The 19,806-nt window shown below is 45.3% G+C and overlaps 5 protein-coding genes across 5 annotated transcripts; 2 read left to right on the top strand and 3 right to left on the bottom strand.

The window, feature by feature from the left end:
• Positions 1–3,756: 3,756 nt before the first annotated feature.
• MON2 (Mon2p) lies at positions 3,757–7,959 on the top strand (the record flags this gene model as incomplete). The annotated part of the gene is made up of 1 exon (XM_018881960.1): positions 3,757–7,959. The coding sequence occupies one exon, from the start codon at positions 3,757–3,759 to the stop codon at positions 7,957–7,959; it is 4,203 nt and encodes a 1,400-aa protein (XP_018736386.1).
• Positions 7,960–8,087: 128 nt separating this feature from the next.
• Positions 8,088–11,843, bottom strand: CHS3 (chitin synthase CHS3; the record flags this gene model as incomplete). Its single annotated transcript, XM_018881961.1, has 1 exon — positions 8,088–11,843. The coding sequence occupies one exon, from the start codon at positions 11,841–11,843 to the stop codon at positions 8,088–8,090; it is 3,756 nt and encodes a 1,251-aa protein (XP_018736387.1).
• A 2,306-nt stretch (positions 11,844–14,149) lies between these two features.
• On the bottom strand, positions 14,150–14,560 carry AWJ20_4862 (uncharacterized protein; the record flags this gene model as incomplete). The annotated part of the gene is made up of 1 exon (XM_018881962.1): positions 14,150–14,560. The coding sequence occupies one exon, from the start codon at positions 14,558–14,560 to the stop codon at positions 14,150–14,152; it is 411 nt and encodes a 136-aa protein (XP_018736388.1).
• Positions 14,561–15,659: 1,099 nt separating this feature from the next.
• MSD1 (aspartate--tRNA ligase MSD1) lies at positions 15,660–17,090 on the bottom strand (the record flags this gene model as incomplete). The annotated part of the gene is made up of 1 exon (XM_018881963.1): positions 15,660–17,090. One exon carries the CDS (start codon positions 17,088–17,090, stop codon positions 15,660–15,662), a length of 1,431 nt encoding a protein of 476 aa, XP_018736389.1.
• A 1,766-nt stretch (positions 17,091–18,856) lies between these two features.
• Positions 18,857–19,789, top strand: RPN11 (proteasome regulatory particle lid subunit RPN11; the record flags this gene model as incomplete). Its single annotated transcript, XM_018881964.1, has 1 exon — positions 18,857–19,789. One exon carries the CDS (start codon positions 18,857–18,859, stop codon positions 19,787–19,789), a length of 933 nt encoding a protein of 310 aa, XP_018736390.1.
• Positions 19,790–19,806: the final 17 nt, after the last annotated feature.

Below are 19,806 nucleotides of genomic sequence, written 5' to 3' on the forward strand. Positions count from 1 at the left end.
TGCTTGCTGTTTGTTGTAGTTATTATAGTTACGTCTGTCTGTTGGAGATGTTGGCCCAGTGGTGGTGGTTCTGGTTCTGGTGGTTGCGGTGCTGCTGTTGCTGCTGCTGCTGCGTGATACTCCTCAGGCAATTGCAAGAACCAGACCACCTACTTTGGCTTCAATGGTATCAAGTTGATCAAACAGGCATCTAATACAGAATGTAGAATATAGCATGCAGAAATAGACTTTGAGTATAGGTGCAAAGTTAAAAATATATCTACAATGTATAACCCAATTAATGCTATCCCATGGGACTGGGACTATCCATTGAGCAGATATTCTCTGACCTCCACCTTTACTTTTGCCGAGGGATTCGATTAGTAATTGAGAAAGCAGAAAATATTGACAGTTTTTTGAGATCTGAACAGTGATTTCTGATTGCGAGCATGATTATTTATTTATTTAGTTAGAAAATGACTGGCTATTTTTAACCATACAGATATCGGATGATATAAGCTCAGGATGATAAGATAGGAAGATAGAGTTTTAGAGCAGGATCTGCCACTGCCTGTAAGCAGTAACCAGCTGCAAGGAAGCCTGGAATAACGCGCCGAATTTCTTGGTTGGGAAAATGTTCTTACCGCATTCAGCCTGCCGCGGCCACATCCAGGTCCTATTGAAAACGCACCCCCACCTTCCCAAACCAACAATCACCACCGCTACACCGACCGCCAGCCTCAGCAACGGTATCCCGTCCTCACCACCCACCTCCCGGAGACCTGACTCCGAGCGAAGCGAGAGGAGTAGCGGGGTCTGGGGCGGAGCCCCAGCCGCCGGAGGCAGCACCTGCACCTCTCCCTCGGCAACTGGTACGCAGATTAATCGGGCGCATCGGTCCACACGACCAGCTGCCGTGTTGAGTGGGGTTTGGGGGAACGGGCGATGCCTCCGGCGGCTGGGGCTCCGCCCCAGACCCCGTTGCTCCTGCTGCGCAGGAGATTGCTGGGACCGTAAGGGAGGGGGGGGGAGGGTTGTTCTTGGTTGAGTGGCTCGGCATGCTTGGCCTAGACTCCCGGTTCGGGCTCAATCTTACGGTCTGATATTGCTCCGTTAGCAGCAGTTCTCGTCCTTTCAAGAAAATCGCAAGTGAATTAGTTATCATAGCCGATATCTCCAGTCTCGGATGACTCCTTTCTTAACAATTTTTTTACTTATTTTAATTTTAGAGACGTGTGAGGTGGATCACCGATTGCTGACCCTGAGAGTGGACAGGAAAACACTGAGGCTTTCTATTGTCACAGGGTAATTCGGCTGTCCAGACTATTTTACTGATTGATTATTTTTTTTTTTTTGACCGAATGAGTTTTCTTCATGTATTTGTTTCTGGCTTGTGTAGGAGAAATATCAGCCATATGAGTACTGGCAAATTATCTTTACGGAATATGGTGCGGTACTGTGTTTAATAAGAGACTCTAGTCTTGTATGAACATGATCTACTAGGGTGCGAGTGTTATTTTTTTAATATCTTTTAATACCAGTTCCATAGGGACATTACCCCTGAGATAACTCTGATGCACATTCTGATGCAGGGCACCCGATTCTACTTATCAGTTGCCGAGTTTGGCTTATCTCTAGCGATCATATGCACCAGACGAAGATATCAAAACGTAGATCTGAGATTAGGACCATTCCAATTGCAATAAAAGCTGCAAAACCATTGGATTCTGCCATATTAGTTAGCTAGTTAGTTATTTAGAAGTGCTGAGCTTCAACTGATTGACGTAATAGACGTATACAGTATGTTTATTACGAAGACAGACCTGGTGAGCCAAAATGATCTGACTGAATACCCAGTTCCATGAACATAAAATGTTACTTGTTACTTCAATCGCCAACTAATTTTGCCAAGAGTTCATTGAAGTTTTCAGCAGCTGAGCCGTGAGAGAGAGGGAGAAAGAGAGAGAGAGTGCCAATTATAGCATCATTGGAATACTCTTTGTACGATAGACCGAAATCACTTGTTCCGCTCCTATCCGCCTAATTTTATGTCGTTGAAGCAGTTAAGTAATATATTATTTGGGGTCAATACTGGTCATATTTATTAAAATTAGACCTTGGGGATTGAATATATCCTAGATACAGTGTATTTCTTTCAAAAAGGAGCCAGAGTTTATTATTGAGAAGACAGATAATGTCCCAGGAACTGTTCTGGGAACTGAATGATGCTCTGAGCCATGCCGATAATCAATATGATAGCAACACTCAAATTTCTACTTATTTTTCAGCATAATTCCCTTCTACTTGCTGTAATTGAATTATTAGAATAGATCTGAGGACAAGGTACCAAATTTATATCAACATGAATATAAATATAAATGATATCCAGCGTCACCACCCCTCAAGCTTACGGCTGAACGGACCGGCAATCACCAGAATAGCGAAGAAGAGCTTCAACATCCACAGTCCAAAAAAAGCCATTTTCATTCCCGAAATTATCACCTGAACATTCCATTCCCCAATAACAGGAGCCCCCACCCCCCGACTCGAGCGGAGCGAGAGGAGCTACCAGGGTCTGGGACGGAGCCCCAGCCGCCGGAGGCAGCCAGACTCCACAGATCAGCCGTGTGCCCCTGAGAATGCGTGACGCCAGTACACGTAAACAGAGGTATCGGACCGGAGAAGAGCCAATTGACCCGAGACACCGTCATCGTCTTTTGTAAATACTAGCTTTGTTTTCAGTTGATCTAGGTATTTGGCGCACGGACGACGCTTGCGGGCCACGGTTATATACGGTATTGCATCAGCCTCGGAACAGGCGAAAAGACTGAGCTCGCATCGCAATGTCCACGGTACATATATTGTCGCTGGAGCTCAGCAACCTGATTTCCCAGACCAAAAGACGCAATTCTGAGCTCAAACAGGTACGTTTGACTGTGTACGAGGGGGAGGGGTCATGCCTCCGGCGGCTGGGGCGCTGCCCCAGGCCCCGTGGCTCCTGCTTCGCAGGAGATTGCGGGGACCCTGGGGTTCTAAGGGTGGGGTCGAATGGGTCGCAATGGAGGGTTCGTTGGCGGTGTTGGAGCTTGTTTTGGTACTAACTAATTGGCAGGAGAGTGAGAAGAGTCTGGCAAAATTACAGTCATATAAATCTGGTACCGACGAACGAAGGTTCTTGAAAGGTAGGTACATTGTGAGGATGGAACCAGCTTGTAGCATGTTCGTGATTGACCTAACAAAATAGAATTGGCAAACGACCCTTCTTTTATATCGCCGTTTTTGCTGGCAAGTTCGACGAGGAACGCCAAGTATGGAGCCACTGCCATACAGTGTTTACACAGTTTATTGATCATAGAAGCTATATCATTGAGTCAGATCGATGCGGTAATAGAAGCGCTACAGGAAGCAACCCATCTTGGAATTGATATCCAGCTCAAAATTCTTCAGAGTCTGCCGGCTCTCATTGAAAACTATGGCCAGGAATTGACCAGTGACCAGATTGTCAACATCCTTCATCTCTGTTCTATTTTGCAGGGTGGTAATAAGAGTGTGGTCGTCATAAACACAGCCTCTGCCACTCTTCAGCAATTGATTATTTCTGTATTTGAAAGAGTGGTCAGGGAGGACAGAAATGCTGCTAAGGTTCCTCCAAAGAAGACGTTCGAAGTAGATGTCGATAGCGACGGTGGTGCATCTAACAATGCCAATAGCAATGGCTCGGGACCCATTACGGGCACCAACAAAATTCTTATCAGTCCAGTTGCATACGATGCTCTCATGATATTCACCGACTTGTGTAATTTAACTGAAAAGCAAAAACCTGTCTTTTTGAAAAAGTTCAATCATCTGCCTGAAACGTTTGGACTCGAGCTTTTAGAGAGCATACTGACAAACCACAGTGATATTTTCTTAAAGCATGTCGAATTTGCATACATTTTACGGACCAGAGTGGTTCCACTGTTATTGCGGGCATTTTCTGAGAAACGTGAGTTCTCTGTTACTGTTCGTGTTACGCGAATTTTATATCTGTTGCTGAGACGCCAGCTACCAATCTTAAAAGTAGAAGGTGAGGTCATTTTATCTTTACTGACTCACATGGTGGATGAAGATGCTGCTCCATATTGGAAGCGTCTGCTTTGTATGGAAGTTTTCCAGGGAGTCTGTTCAGAGTTTTCTTTAGTGCAAGAGATATACCAGGAATACGATGCCCAAGAGGGTACTAGACGAGCTATTATAAAGTGTTTGATTGCTGCATTTGGTAAAATCAGTCTCGAGAGGAAAGATGTTATTGGCTATGGTCCTGTATCTATGCCATTTCGTTTACCAGATAATGCTGCCACTGCTTCTACCAGTGGTCTTCATGACGAAAATGACCCTGTCGACTATTCTGATGTAGTCGGAATATCGCTCAAGACATCGGTTGCTAGAGTTCCATGCATCGACTTGCTTGACAAAAGCGAGCCACCAATTGTTCCAGATACCTATCTTTATTACTTGGTTCTGGTCTGTATCAATTCGCTTTGTGAAGGTTTAACCCGAAAGGTGTTCACACAGTCGCCTTCATCATCATCAAGTAATGCCGATATGCCTGTCAAATTTATTAAAGAATGCTGGCATGAGCTTTTGAGCTGTTACAACACCTTTTTCCATGCCACCATTGATATTGATTTATATCATTCTTTGGTTCGCTCAGTTCAGAAATTGACTCACTCTGCAGGATTCCTCGATATTTCTGAGCCAATGGATGCGTTCATGTCTTTGATTGGTTCATTCTCTGTTTTGGTGCTTGAAGACGTGGACGGTGGCAGAAAGTCGGCTAGTGGCCCTAGCTCGAGTTCTAGTCCCAGTGTTGCTGCGACTGCGACGAGCATGGCCAGGAATCTCTTGAGCGTCGAATCAATTGTGGGTACTTTAGGATCTATTCGTGAACACCAGCGATCAACAAGTAACGCTGGCTTACCACAAAATACAAGCGCTTCGCCTGCTCCTACACATCCTCCTACCAACCCGGGAGGACAAAACACAGCTGGCAGATCACCGGGCTCGCCAACTTCACGAAATATTTTATGTTTTAGAGCGTTGCTGAACCTAGCACATTCTCTCGGTCCTAAGCTTTCTACTAGCTGGGATATTGTGTTCCGTACTATTCAACTTGCCGACTCGTTAGCAAATGGCTCTGGAAAGAAACGTGCTCGCCAAGTTCAGGGATCCCAGGTGTTTTCACAGCTTAGTGAGTTCAGTGCTGTGGACACGTCTTTTAGACGACTCTTGGATTCAAGCAAGGAATTTTCTGAATCTGCCCTTTTGGATATGATTGCCTCGATTTGTCGTATCTCCGAAGCTACGCTTGGTATCGCAAAACCAGGCCTTAGCGGTGATTTATTTTTCGCGCTTGATTTGTTGCGAGAGATTGGTAATACAAATATGAACCGTCTTGTATCGTCATCAGACAAAACATGGCCAAAACTTACTGATCATCTATTAAAAGTGATTGACACGAGGTCGGTTGAAGTTCTAGCTCGTTCTCATTCTGCAGATGTATTGAATGACCTCATAACCAAGGCATCGACAGCAGCTGTTACAAGCTCAACTGTGAACAGTGACGCTCAAAGAAAAGTCATCAGTACCTTGAAATCTGAAATTGACCGAGTAGTCAAGGTGCAAATTCCTAGTGAAGATTCATCCATTGCAAGCACCGAATCTGATATTCATGTGTCTGCTATTGACACTTTGAATAAAGTGCTTGACCTTTGTGGTGGTAAGTTTATAGACGGCTGGGATTTGGTGTTTGAAATCATAGACACAGTTTTCACTCCATTATCTTCGACTGGTTCATCTTCTTCTCTATCTTCAATGGCAGTGGGTAGCTCTGGCACAAAAGAAATTGACAGAGCCTCGCGACTGGTGAAATCAGGGTTCGAGTCCATGACTTTAATTTGCAATGATTTTTTAATTGTGCTGCCTGAAAAATGTTTAATAAATTTGGTAAGCACTTTGTCAAAGTTCTCCAAACAAGAGAGTGACTTGAATATCTCTTTCACATCTATCAGTTTCTTTTGGACTGTTTCTGACCATTTAAGAAATGTGCTTCTTGAAAAAGGAGCTGCTCACAATGATTTCAAGAGTCCTATCTCTGATTCTGAAAAGCTTTCAGAAGTGGCATCGAATGGTGAGTTTCCATTGAATATCTTTGCTTTGTGGACGATGTCGTTGCTACGACTGGCTATCACTGTTGGAGATACCAGAGCTCAGGTACGTAACGGGTCCATCCAAATATTGTTTCGTATTTTAGACTCCAACGGCAGCACCCTCCCTGTAGGAGTGTGGAAAACAGTCCAAACGATAGTAACACCAGTGGTCATGAAAGTTCGTCCGCCTGCCACCAACGATAAAGACGTAATTGCGTCTTGGACAGAGACTATTTCACTGATATTGAATGGTTTCAGCAGTCTATATTCCTCATTTATTGGACAATTTGTTAAGCAGGATGATTTTAGTCTGTTGTGGAAGACATTGATCAATTACTTACAAGCTTTGATCGATACAGATGCCTCTCATCTTTCTCTTCCTGTTTATACTGCATTGAATTCTGTATTGGTTAACTTTTCCAAAAACCAGAACATCTCCATCCCGGCTGAGTCAATTGAAGAAGCGTGGGAGTTTTGGACTTCGCAACATATCCCAGAAAGTCCGGTAGACACAAAATTAACCCAGGAAGCCTTGACAGTGTTTGTTCAAATCCACCAACCACTTCAAGCTCTATCCAGTCAAAAAGACTGCTCATATGAAAAAATTGCGAAGACTATCAAAATACTGGAACAATGTACATCTTTTGCTCACATTCCACACCTCTATTCGGATAGAGACCACATGTCACCGCTACAGACGAAAAGTTTGGAACGTATTGAGTCTATTGATATCAGCGACGTTAAGGTTGCAAGTTTGATATTAGAAATACTTTCTGGATTTGTTCTTCTTGCCTTCTCCACTTCCGAGACTAAATCTCAGGATCCATCATCGAAACGACCAACCTACATCAGTCTGGCAGCAGAGTCATTACAACTTCTCAAGACCAAATTCTCTATAGTATTACGCGCAGATTATGATGAATTATGCAACAATCAAACTATTGAGAAAATATTTTCCTCGTTATTGGTTTTAATGGAAAAGAAATTTGACTGTCCTCTATTGGCCGAAAAGAAAGGCAATAAACCCAAACAAATGTGGCAGACAGGAACAGAAATTTTCCTTTATATTTTAGAAGCTTTGCTTGATTCCAATTTTGACATCCAGCTATCTCAAGAACACATTACTGCAATTTGGGACGTGGTGCTCAAATGTGGATTGGCAATTATTACAAACAAGTCCACGTCCTCTTTACAGTACGAGCCAGAGTACGAGAAATTCGATCATTCTTCTTATATCAAGTTCATCAGTCTTGTTGAACGTGGTTCGACGACTTCCGATGATTTCTGGTCTCGACTATTGCGTGGTATTTTTGAGTCATCAGCGATCTATTACCGTGGGAAGATAAATAAGGAGTATTATAGAATTGGTGATCCAGATGTGTCAGTATTAAGACTTGTTCGTGATCCCTTTTATGGGTCCACAGAGCGTCCAATCCTGAAGTCACGAGTTAACCTCTCTCATTTATGCTTGAGAGAACTTTTCCGATTGTCATACAAGCCCCCAAAGAACACAGCTCTGGTTGTACAACAGTCATCTAAATTCCTGAACTGGAGAGTCGCAATAACCCTGCATCAGTATGTGGCTGATCAACCGCTACGGGGACGTATGCCCATGCCAAATGTAACTAGAGATGAGCTGGTTAAGCTTTTGAATCTTGTTTACGAATACCACGATGACAAGAGTCTCAGTCAGCAGTTTGAGCTTGTCTGCAAATGCATATCAGTATCCAACAAAGATAAGGAAATACTAGATCTGCTGGAAAAATGCCTCTTGACTATACATAGAAAATAATTATTTATTTCAACATAACAAATATATATAATATAAAGACCATAATTTTAATAGTAAAACTTGGTATATGCACACTTTACCTCCCAAAACTCTTTTCTTATTCACCACACCATAATGCAACATTGTAATCAAAATTGAGTCATATCCTCAGGTCTTTGAACAAACTCAGATCCCAAGTTACTCGTCGTTGGTGAGGCATGGTCCATGGTATGTGAATTCAGTGACATGGGTGCATTCAAAGATGACGATGACAGCATAGAAACAGTGCCCTCTCCCCATCCAGATGACTGTGGATAGATGTTTCTGCTTCGTTCGCGCTGGAAGTCTCTCCATCTCTTCATGATGATTTGAGAAGAGTCGAACTCACCAGAGGTCTCATCATGGCCACCCTTATCACCACCTTCGATGGTACGAGTATCACCCCAACTGAAATCGTCAAACTTCCAGTAAGCATTCATTGGCAGGACAAAATTCCAAATGGGCAAAGAGAACAAATAGATAATCATCCACAAGACATAGGAAAGTCTGCTAGCAGTAATTACAATCAAGACTCCAGGAAGACCCAAAATCAATGCCAAAAGAATAAGAGACATGGTAGGAGTAGGCTTCCTTACAATGGCAATAATAACAACGTAAAGAGTAAAGGTAATAGCAGCAGGAAGAACGAGAGTAGAAACCAAATCAACGAAAACAACAAACTGCATCGAGATACAGAAGACACCACACAAGTCACGGACAAGCACCAACTCCATCAAATTGTGTACAGTAGAGTTGATCCATCTTCTTCTTTGCGACAGGAGAACCTTAAATTCAGCAGGTACAATTGTTTTACAGGCGGCCTTGGGAACGAAAATCTGTTTTCTTTTGGGGAAGGTTCTCAACATTAGAGTAGACAAGAAACGATCTTCACCAAGAAGCAACAAATTCTTTTTGTGGAGGGTGTCGACGACATTTTCAGCATAACGCTCGACAATATCAGGGTTGGCAAGAATAGGGATCCAGAATCCATCGTCGCCTTTAGGGGCTTTGATACGGTACATACAGAAACATCCAGGCAAACAAGTAACACCGCCAAACACAGACTCAAAGGCCTTGGCTTGGTGGTGGGAGATGAAATATTCAAACACTTGAATCATACTAACCCAGGACTCAGTCTTATTGGCAATCTTTGTCTCACCACACAAACCCATGACTTCAGGGTCCTTGACCATTTGAGCAACCATATGAGTGATGGAGTCAGGGAATACCTTAGTATCAGCGTCCACCATAAGCACTATCTCGTAAAAGTCGGGGGCTATACCAGTGATCTTATACATACCATTGAAAATCTCAAACTCGAGCTCAGTCATACGCTCATCAAACATGACCCTCTGTAAGAAACTCATGAGGATGATTTGAGAGTCACGCTTACCTCTGTTACCGGGCTTGGCAGTTCCCTCTTCAGCAGGGGTACCACATTTGACAATTGTCATGATAGGAACTCTTTGCTGCTTGGCAACGTCAACAGTGCTATCATCATACTTGTAAAATCCAGAGTATACCTTGGCCATATTGTGACGCTTGGCACCACTAACAACCGACACATAGGAATAAGGCTTGACTTGGTCCATAGGCTCGGCAAAATCGGTCATCATGGACAAGGCAATTTCAGGGGTAGACATATCGTTACCAGAACCCTTGATGATACCATCACAAATGATCAAAATGAGCTTGTGAGAGTTTGGATAGTCGGTAGTGGCAATAGAGTCCAAAGTAGTTCGAAGACCGTCAATTGACTCGGAATAGGCAGTGACAAGACAAATAGTATGAGCAAGTGGGAAACCAAAAGGTTGGAAATCAACTGGTGGTTGAGGAACCAAGTAGTCGTAAGAGCCAGGGCCACCACTGTAAACTTGACTCTGTTGCTCAGCAGGCATTGCGTTAGGAGGATAATCAGAGTATGAGTCTTCCAACATGAGACCACCAGCTCCACGGTACGAAGTATCACCCTGCAAAAATGAGTTGTCACCAACAACATCACTGCTGGCATTGTTATTCAACAAGAAAGAGTTTCTCGAGGCATCGTTATTACCCAAGTTCATTCCATAGATGGAACCTCCAGGAACGAGCTTTGAAGTAGAAGTGACGGGGATTTGAGACATCATGGTAACACTTTGACGGTTGATAGCTTTATCGTTGCCCTTTAAGAATTTGGAATTGCGGTCTTTACGACGAGGAGGAGCAGGGGCTTTCTTAATAGGACCCTGAGAGTAAATATTATTTGACCAATCCTCAATCTCCTGGTTATGCTTTTCCAATTGTTTTCTGTCCATATAGAAAGCACCTTGACGTCCAGAAATAAACCACTTGAAGTAACAAGCAAACAAGAACTTAATACCGACCAGACCGATAATGAACACTAATGACACATACAACACGACCTGAGACGCAATACAACCGATATTCTCGGTGTCAATGTAACCTACTTTGATGACCTCAGATAAACATTTAGCGATTTGGCCGTCTCGTCCGTGGGACATGAGCTGGGTGATATCAGCGCCCATAATAGTCGAGTCCTTTTGAAGCATTGTGAATTCCGATGGGTAGTTCAAGTTTGACTTGTCAATAAAATTCAGCAACGACAAGTCCAAGACAGCTCCATTGTAGACAACGAGTTTTCTAGTAGAGTTCTTGATATCGTCCCAAGTGAAATAAACCTCAGCAGCAGCTTTCAAACCAAAATACTCTTGACGAGCCTTACCCGATGTATGACAGGCATATCCATTATAATGAGGGAAAGTGAAATTTGGTTGAGTAGTACCGTTCTGGCTAAAAGTTTGACAAGGAAAGTACCAAGCAACATTACCCTTGTTATCATGAGGAATCTTACTATCAGCCTTTGGAGTAATCAAACCTCGACAGTTACCATTGACATTTTGGAACAAAAATGAAGCATCCTGACCAGCAGCATTGACTGGAGGATACAGGATATTCGTATCCTTTGGAATACCTACAGCTTCAGGGTGTTTAAAAGTCTCCATTTCATAAGCGCGACCATTGATAATAAGATATCCTTGATTGACCTCGTTGTTTCGAAGACGAACAAGATTGTTGTTACAAACAGTAGTAGTGAAACCAAAAGTCAAGTAGGCAACAAAAGCTGCTACATACATGATGACAGTGATAAGACCCATTTTTTCTCTCCAGGCCATTTGACGGTCTTTAGTGCGCATACCAAAAAGTTTGAGAACAGGAGCAGGGGCCCAGAATGTGACAATTTTACAGTAAGCATGCCAGAACGAGGTAGGTTTTTTTGCACCTGGCAAAGGTTTATTAGCAGCTTTTTTCTCTGACATTTTTCTCGACATTTCACGGGCTCCACCTTTACCACTACCAGGACCATCATCGGCATTCAAAGGCTCGACCTGGTCGGTATCATTGTCATTAAGATTCGATGGGCCGTAATGGTCCATATCATTTTTAACACCGTATGGATTTGTATCGTCATAAGATTTGTTTCCATTCTCATATGGATTATCTTCGTAATTATCCTCGCCGCCATTTTCATCGTTCAAACCATAAACATTACGACCACCTTTAGCGTCAACATACACATCACCGCCATCAGCATCGTATTCCTGTTTTTCATTTGGACTCTGTGAACGACTAAGATCGGTCATAGGAATGTCTCTTGTATGAGGGTGTTCATAAACAGCGGGGTCAGCACCGGACGGAGCGGCCTGCACCTGGATGCGACCAGCCTGCTGAGCAGCAACCTGTGTATAATGATATTGAGGGTGATCCGGGTCGATTCTTGATCTTTCTGGTCTCACCAATGATCTCTTTCTGCCAATACCGTCATGCTCATACTGGCCAATAGTAGCATTCGAACTGCTTTTAGGCATTTTTCCTGGCGACCCAAAATTGGCCTCTTCATCAAACGCTTCATACGCACCTCCCGTGCCAGACCCTGACGCACCACCGGCGGTTCCGCCCTTACCAACGAAGTTTCTGAACGAACCGGACCTATCCACTGGACCGGGAGTTAGTGACTGGACTTACGGTGGGGGGACATGCCTCCGGCGGCTGGGGCTCCGCCCCAGACCCTGGTTGCTCCTCTCGCTTCGCTCGAGTCGGGCGTCGGGTGAGCCAGTTCCGGGTGGGATTGGGGGACCAAAATCCAGCAAATTCCCGCTAAACCTCTCTTCCCAAGCAAATCCCAGCTACCCAGCAACCCCTAACAGCAGCGACACCCCACGCCCGACTCGAGCGAAGCGAGAGGAGCAACCAGGGTCTGGGGCGGAGCCCCAGCCGCCGGAGGCACATCCGACACCCCCCAAACCAAAACTTACTGTTGATATTTTATTCCAAAAAAAAGTTGACAACCGAACCAACGAGCGAACACAGCTAATGATAAAGAAACTGGAGTTAGTTTGCCAGGTAGTGTCAGGTGTTTCGTATTAGACCCTGCCGATGCTAGGCTATTTACGACGGATTCCACGACGTAAACACTAGTGAAAGGTGTTGAAAAACCAAAAAAACGAGAGTGTGAGATTGTGAGATTGATTTTATAGCCTCGATCAAGACCAAAATATAAAAAGTCAAGTGTCAAAAGCAGAAAGTCTGGTGTGTCTTTTTGCTTGGTCAGGGAGGTCTGAGGAGATAATGAGACAATGTGCAAGGGCTCATAAACAAAATATTCCCATGCTGGAAAAACGGTAGCCGCGCTTGTCCTGGTCGTCTATGCAAGCACTCACATGTGTCTGTTTACAAATATAGCTATTTTCAGCATTAAAGATTGTCAATTTCGCGTTCATCCTAACCCAAAACGGCCTGCCCATCACTCGCAAAATAAACAAATTCTTTTTTTAGCACCGCACGGCGCTATCACCCCCTGAGCTGCATCTCCGCCGGGGGGCCGCAATTCAGGGGGTGGTGTGTGCCTCCGGCGGCTGGGGCGCTGCCCCAGACCCCGTGGCTCCTCTCGCTGCGCTCGAGTCGGGGCGTCGAGGGTCCCAGCAGTCTCCTGCGAAGCAGGAGCTACGGGGTCTGGGGCGGAGCCCCAGCCGCCGGAGGCAACGGGCCACTCAGGGGATGGATTCGCGTGTTATTAGAGGGTGGTAGTTGGTGAGGGCGAGTCGGTAGGTTCCAGTTTCCGGTTTGTGTCGGCCCAGAGAGAGGTGGAAGAGGCAGAGAGTAGTGCTGAGGTGTCAGATTGTTGTTTGGGCGAAGAGGGATCGGATTCTTTGGCCTTTTTCTCAGCACCGAGCTTTTGACCCCAGAACGCAAGTTTGAAGACAGACCGCCAGAACTCGAGGTTTGACCCTCCTCCCATACGGAGAACGACGTCTTGGGCTAGGTAGAGCATGTGCCTATCGGTGACATCGAACGTAAACCGAAGCATCATAGTTCGAAGGTTGGATCCTCCATAGGTCAGTTTGTCGGCGATATGACACCAGGGTGGGTTATAAGCCAGATTATACAACATACGAGTAACAAAAGATTGGCCATCCTCGGATTTGACAAACGAATCGAGAATGCCGAAATTGTTGAAAATGCTGTTAGGAAGCTCACATCCAAACCGCATCAGATCAAACACATTCGTCAAAGGAGTATTGGTGATCTCAGAGATCAAATGTGGTTTGTTGACCAGGTTGCTGAAAATCCGGATAACCTCATCTGGAGCGGCCATTTTCACTGGAACAATTTCAGTACGACTTTGACCAGGAATGGCCGGACCACGAAGTGTCGAAGCCGTTACCACTGTCTTCGACGGACCACTACTACCGGGCTCCAACCCGGCATCCGACCCTCTTCCCCGACGAAGCGGCGACGAAATTGAGTCAAATTTCACCATCGGTGTAACAACACAACCTGTCTCATCTCTCCCAGCACTTCCCTGCTACTTAAATACCCACATCCACCCCGCAATCCCTGCCTGCATATGACGCAGGGTCCACGGCGATCACCCAGGGGTCGGGTCGGGGTGTGCCTCCGGCGGCTGGGGCTCCGCCCCAGACCCTGGTTGCTCCTGCTTCGCAGGAGACTGGGACCGTCGACGCAACGACTCGAGCGCAGCGAGAGGAGCAGTGGGGTCTGGGGCGCAGCCCCAGCCGCCGGAGGCAGACCCCCCGTCGTCCCCCGTGACAACAGTCGAAATATACAATAAATATTAGATACAGGTGGCCGGTGAAGAGTGGGTGAGAGGTGGTTACTCTGACATGTCGTCGTTTTCGTCGGCTTTGGGTTTGGACGCCCGTTCTTTCTTTTCCTGCTTTCTTCGCTCCTTTTTGAGTTTCTTTCTTTGCTCTTTGCTAATTTTGCCGTCGGATGCTGGCTTTACAGTGCCGTTAGGGAGGGCATCAGCGTCCATGTTGATATCCATGTTGACATCGGCCTGGTCTTCGCCGTCGACGAACTCTTCGGGATCCTGCAGCAGCGATGGCAGGCCACGAAGACTTCTTTGTAGTCGTGTGAGTTGATGAGAAACACTGTCTTTGGTAGTGATGGAGTCGAGATATTGAGTCAGAACTTCCTCAGCTTCGCTGTTGGAGATGGTAGTAGAGGAGATGATTTCCGACGAGGTAGGCGCCTGTCGCCTGTATCTTGTGCTAGTGGCCATGGCTGTGAAAAAATGCAAGTACGAAACTGATCAGACGGGACTGTCGTTTTTGATAAATAAATAAGTTTTATTACCAGTTCAATACCACCCACTGATTGAGAAATGAACGATAATACTTTTAAGTATAGGAATCAAATGGTAATGCAGATCACCCCCAAAAAATATATTTTTTCAGTGTATAATGCACGGCTGGCAATAGTCGGGAAAATGCAATCTGTAACCTAACATCGGCATCAGCATGAAATTCTCTACTTCACGAGATTCACCGGATAATCTATCACTGCCACTTCACAGAACTATATTCCACAATGCTGAGTCGATTCTGCCGTTCTGCTCTTAGCAGCTACTCGCGCCCTTCACTAGCTACCAGGTAAGCATTTTTTATTTGATTTTTGGTTTTTGAACGTGGTTTTGACCCGGCCATGATCTGGATTCAGTTGACTCGACGATAGGTGGTTTGTGGTTCCACGTCTCGAATTCGCTGATTTTGATTCAGAATTTAAGCCAGCTATTCTTTCATATGAAATAATTGTACTAACAATGCCAGATACGCTGCTTCAGTGAGCCAACGAGGTCTGTCGATGCTGTCAGGCAGCTCGCAGACCGGCATCTCTGCCTTCCGCCAAAAGCTACAGAGACCAGGAACCTCGCTGCCGGACCTGACTCCCTCATTTGGCGGTGTCCTCTCTGGCAGCTCCATCTCGGGCATCATCCAGCGTCGTTTCAAAGCGAGAGGTAACACCTACCAGCCATCGACCATCCGACGAAAGAGAAAATTCGGGTTCCTGGCGAGACTGCGAAGCCGTTACGGCAAAAAGATCCTCGACCGTAGAAGAGAAAAGGGCCGCTGGTACCTCACCCACTAAACAACCTCTGCATTCCACCTGTAAATAGCTAATCATTTGACACTAATTTTGACGGGGGTCTCTGCCTCCGGCGGCTGGGGCTCCGCCCCAGACCCCGTAGCTCCTGCTTCGCAGGAGATGGCTGGGACCGTAGACGGACCGACTCGAGCGCAGCGAGAGGAGCAGCGGGGTCTGGGGCGGAGCCCCAGCCGCCGGAGGCAGGTCCGGGAGAGAGAGAGAGAGGGGGGGTCTATTTACATGGTGCGGATGTGGTAGGGCCCCAGTTGCGAGGGCTTGACTTTGCTGGGGCTGCCGATGAGCGGGTCGGCGCCGGTGATGGTTTTGGGGAACGCGATGACGTCGCGGATCGAGGAGGTTCGTGAGAGCATGGCGGTCATGCGGTCGAACCCGATGGCGAGACCGGCGTGTGGTGGACAGCCCGTGTCGAAGGCTTCGAGAAGGTGCCCGAAAAGTGCCTTGGAGTTGGTGATGTTGAGGATTTCTTCGAAAATGTACTTTTGTAGTTTGGTGTCGTGGATACGTGTACTGCCACCGCCGACTTCTACCCCATTGATGACGAGATCGTAATGCTGGCCTCGGGCTTGCAGTGGTGCGGTCGACAGAAGCTCGTAGTCGTCCATGTGAACCATGGTGAACGGGTGGTGTGTTGATACGTAAGATGTAAGGTCGAATTTTGGGTAGTCTACTCGAGTAGAAGTAGTTGAGTTTGAAGTGTTGACTTCAGGTTGGGTGGTCTCTACAGGGTTGAATAGTGGGAAATCATCGACCCAGGTAGCTACAAAGTCGTCTGGGGTGATGAGAGGTTGGCCATCAGCTCCAGTTCTGAGATACTGGTTGGGGAATTGTTCAATAGCAAGCTGTCTGAACCTGCCAAGAGGAGTGGGATTCTCATATGATAGTTGCTGTCGCGTGCTAAATGCCACAATGTCTCCAGTTTGTAGCGACAATTCCCTGTAGAATCGGGTCTTGTCTGTAATATTTACAACGCTAGGGGGCAGGATTCTTTCAACAGTCTGCTCTATAGACGCAAGATCAGACTCTGTTATCAGGGCTATCTTGGGTATTCTCGCTTTATAGCTCTTTTCGTCGGATAGAAAGTCGATCTGCTCTTGGGTAAAGGAACCGTTTACTTCGGGACGGATCACGAGTGCTTCAATAATTGGATACTCTGGGCTCTCTATGGCTTTAGCAGAGTCTGAGAGATCAATAATTTCAAGACTACTTCGTAGATCCGGTTTATCGATGCCAAACCTGCTGATGGCACTGTTATAAGACAAGCTTCTAAAAGCGTTAGGGCTGTCGGAGTCGACTTTTTCCAAGTACTTTCCATCGGCTGTCAATGTATACATAGGAATATCGAGGACACCCGACCAGACGTTCTGTACAACGGTTTCAACGACCCGTCGAATATCCTGGCCACTGGCAAAACTCATTTCCAGATCCAGCTGGGTGAATTCTGGCTGGCGGTCGGCACGCAAGTCTTCGTCTCGAAAACAACGAGCAATCTGATAGTATCCATGAACTCCAGAAGCCATGAGCAGTTGTTTGTACTGTTGTGGGCTCTGAGGTAATGCATACATCAGTCCTTTCCTTCTGGTCGGGACAAGGAACTCGCTTGCTCCTTCTGGAGTCGACTTGAACAACAATGGTGTTTCTATTTCCATGAATTCCAGACTGTCTAATACCTGTCTACAAATAGACATGATCTTTGCTCGTCGTCTCAGAGTCTCCTGAAACTGAGGTTGTCGTAACTGGATGTACCGGTACTCAGGGGGCCATTCTTTAGTACCGCTTGTCAAGTGTGCTCCCACAATGCTAGCCTCATTGAGCACCTGAACTGATTGGACGTTGATATCGAGGTCTGTACTACCAGAATTAGCACTTGATTCGACAATTCCACTGACACTGATAGAGCTCTCAGGTTTCAGCGACCGTATGACCGACGGCTCATTACGATCTACCAATTGGATTGTATTTCCATTATAATCACGAATCTTGGCAAACACCAGTCCCTTAGATAGTTTCTTGGGCTTCTTGTCAACCCATCCTGACAGTCTAATAGACGATCCAATAGGTCGCGCTTCCAGAATTGACTTGACTGTGGTGTCGTTTCGCGGAAATACAACTACGACTTCGTTAGTACGCTGTCGAAACAGACTGCCTCCGGCGGCTGGGGCTACGCCCCAGACCCCTTGGCTCCTCTCGCTACGCTCGAGTCGGGACTCGGGGTCCCCCTGGTATCTACTCGTGGCAGCGTTCGAGGGAGACCAAAGCCAGGGACTCAGTTTTGGAAATCAAAAATTGGTGGAGTGATTAATTATCAACATTCTCTGCTTAACAATCCACTTACACTTCTTTATAGTCTCTTCTTTCGGCGGAAGAGTGCTTTTTGAAGTACCGTATGGCCTTGAAGTAGTGACTGATCCAGCCTTTGATCCTGCTCTCAAACCTAAACTACTGGCTGCTCCAGTCACAGAACCAGATAAATAGGCATTTTGCGATCTCTGGCAGGTTAGCAGGACTCGTCTGAGTCTCTGTCTTCCTACCCTGGCTGGCCAACTCATCCTCAACTGCCGATTGTTGATAACTTTCAACACTTGATATCAGGTGTTACCGGAAGTTTCAATATTTCATCGTCACTTTAGGAAATGACAGAGTCGATCATCAACTGCGATATATGATGTCAGTGACTGATATATGATACTTTCTAAAACGATTGGTTTCTTGACTGGCAACTCAATCTTGAATAGGCAAGTAAATAATTGACTATCTGATTGAGGAATAAAAAAACTGGTTGGAAATTTGTCCGTATATTTATATTAATAGCCTAATATCTCCTGTCTTGGGTCGTGTAAATTCGTGTCTTGCGTCGTCTAAGTTGCATTGCAAAAAAATTGATCCACTCAAAACTTAATCAACTGGCTTCAAAAATCTTCTCAGTACTCAATTGACCTCCACATATCTAATACTGGCCTTAGTTATGTCAATTTATCTGTTATTTCTTATTTTTATTCTGAAATCTATATCTGATTTCGTAAGTCATGTGATTACCCGGCAAACCTCGTTTGAATTATATTTTGGCATCTGTGCATAATATACCATCGCCACTTCTCACCTCAGCTGCTTACTTACCAAGATATATTGCTGCTGCTACATTACTGAAGTTCGTTTGAGTTCTGTTACTTTCACATCAATATTTCAAGTAAAGTGTTCATTGAATCGATTCACGAATAAGATTTAGTCCATTGGCTCGTCACACGTTAAAATCAATTCTCTTTTCTCATTATTTATCAACCTCATCAACTCAAACAGTCATTGTTGATTCATCTTTCGTTGTCAAATTTGATACAGAGAGAACTTCATACGAACAGTTGGAAAATATCTACCAACATATCAACTATCCATTCTATTACATATTAAATCTCACATAATGGATCATATTCAACGATTGCTCGGACAAGGAGGTGGCATGGGTGCTCACCCAGGTGTTGATTCGCCTGTTGTCGACAACTCCGAGACCGTTTATATTTCCTCATTGGCTCTATTAAAGATGTTGAAACATGGCCGAGCCGGTGTACCAATGGAAGTCATGGGTCTTATGTTAGGCGAGTTTGTTGATGATTTCACTGTTCATGTCATTGACGTGTTTGCCATGCCTCAATCTGGTACTGGTGTTTCAGTCGAAGCTGTGGATGATGTGTTTCAAACTAGAATGATGGATATGCTTAAACAGACTGGTAGAGATCAGATGGTTGTTGGTTGGTATCACTCGCACCCTGGATTTGGTTGTTGGCTGTCATCTGTTGATATTAATACTCAGCAGTCATTTGAACAACTGAACCCCAGAGCTGTAGCTGTTGTGGTAGACCCTATTCAATCCGTCAAGGGTAAAGTCGTTATCGATGCTTTCCGTCTCATTAACCCAGCTTCGTTGATGATGGGTCAAGAACCTCGTCAAACCACATCTAACCTTGGTCATTTGAATAAACCATCTATTCAAGCTCTTATCCATGGTTTGAACCGTCATTACTACTCTATCAACATTAACTACAAAAAGACTCCTCTAGAAGAGACCATGTTGCTCAATTTACACAAGAGTGATTGGTCATCTGGTCTGGCGCTTAAGGATTACACGGTTCATGACCATGATAATCATGATGCCGTCAAGCAGATGGTCAAGCTTGCTGACCAATATACAGCCCGTGTAAAGGAAGAAAAAGAGCTGACAGAAGACCAACTCAAGACGAGATATGTGGGTAAACAAGATCCTAAGAAGCATCTTGAGGACACTGTTAACCAACGTCTTGAGGAGAATATTGTCTCTATTCTTGCTGGAAATGTCGACACTGCTTCATTCCACTAGTTATGTACCTAATAGAC

Source organism: Sugiyamaella lignohabitans, chromosome D (assembly GCF_001640025.1).
Source record: "Sugiyamaella lignohabitans strain CBS 10342 chromosome D, complete sequence".
Taxonomy (NCBI): Eukaryota; Fungi; Ascomycota; class Dipodascomycetes; order Dipodascales; family Trichomonascaceae; genus Sugiyamaella; species Sugiyamaella lignohabitans.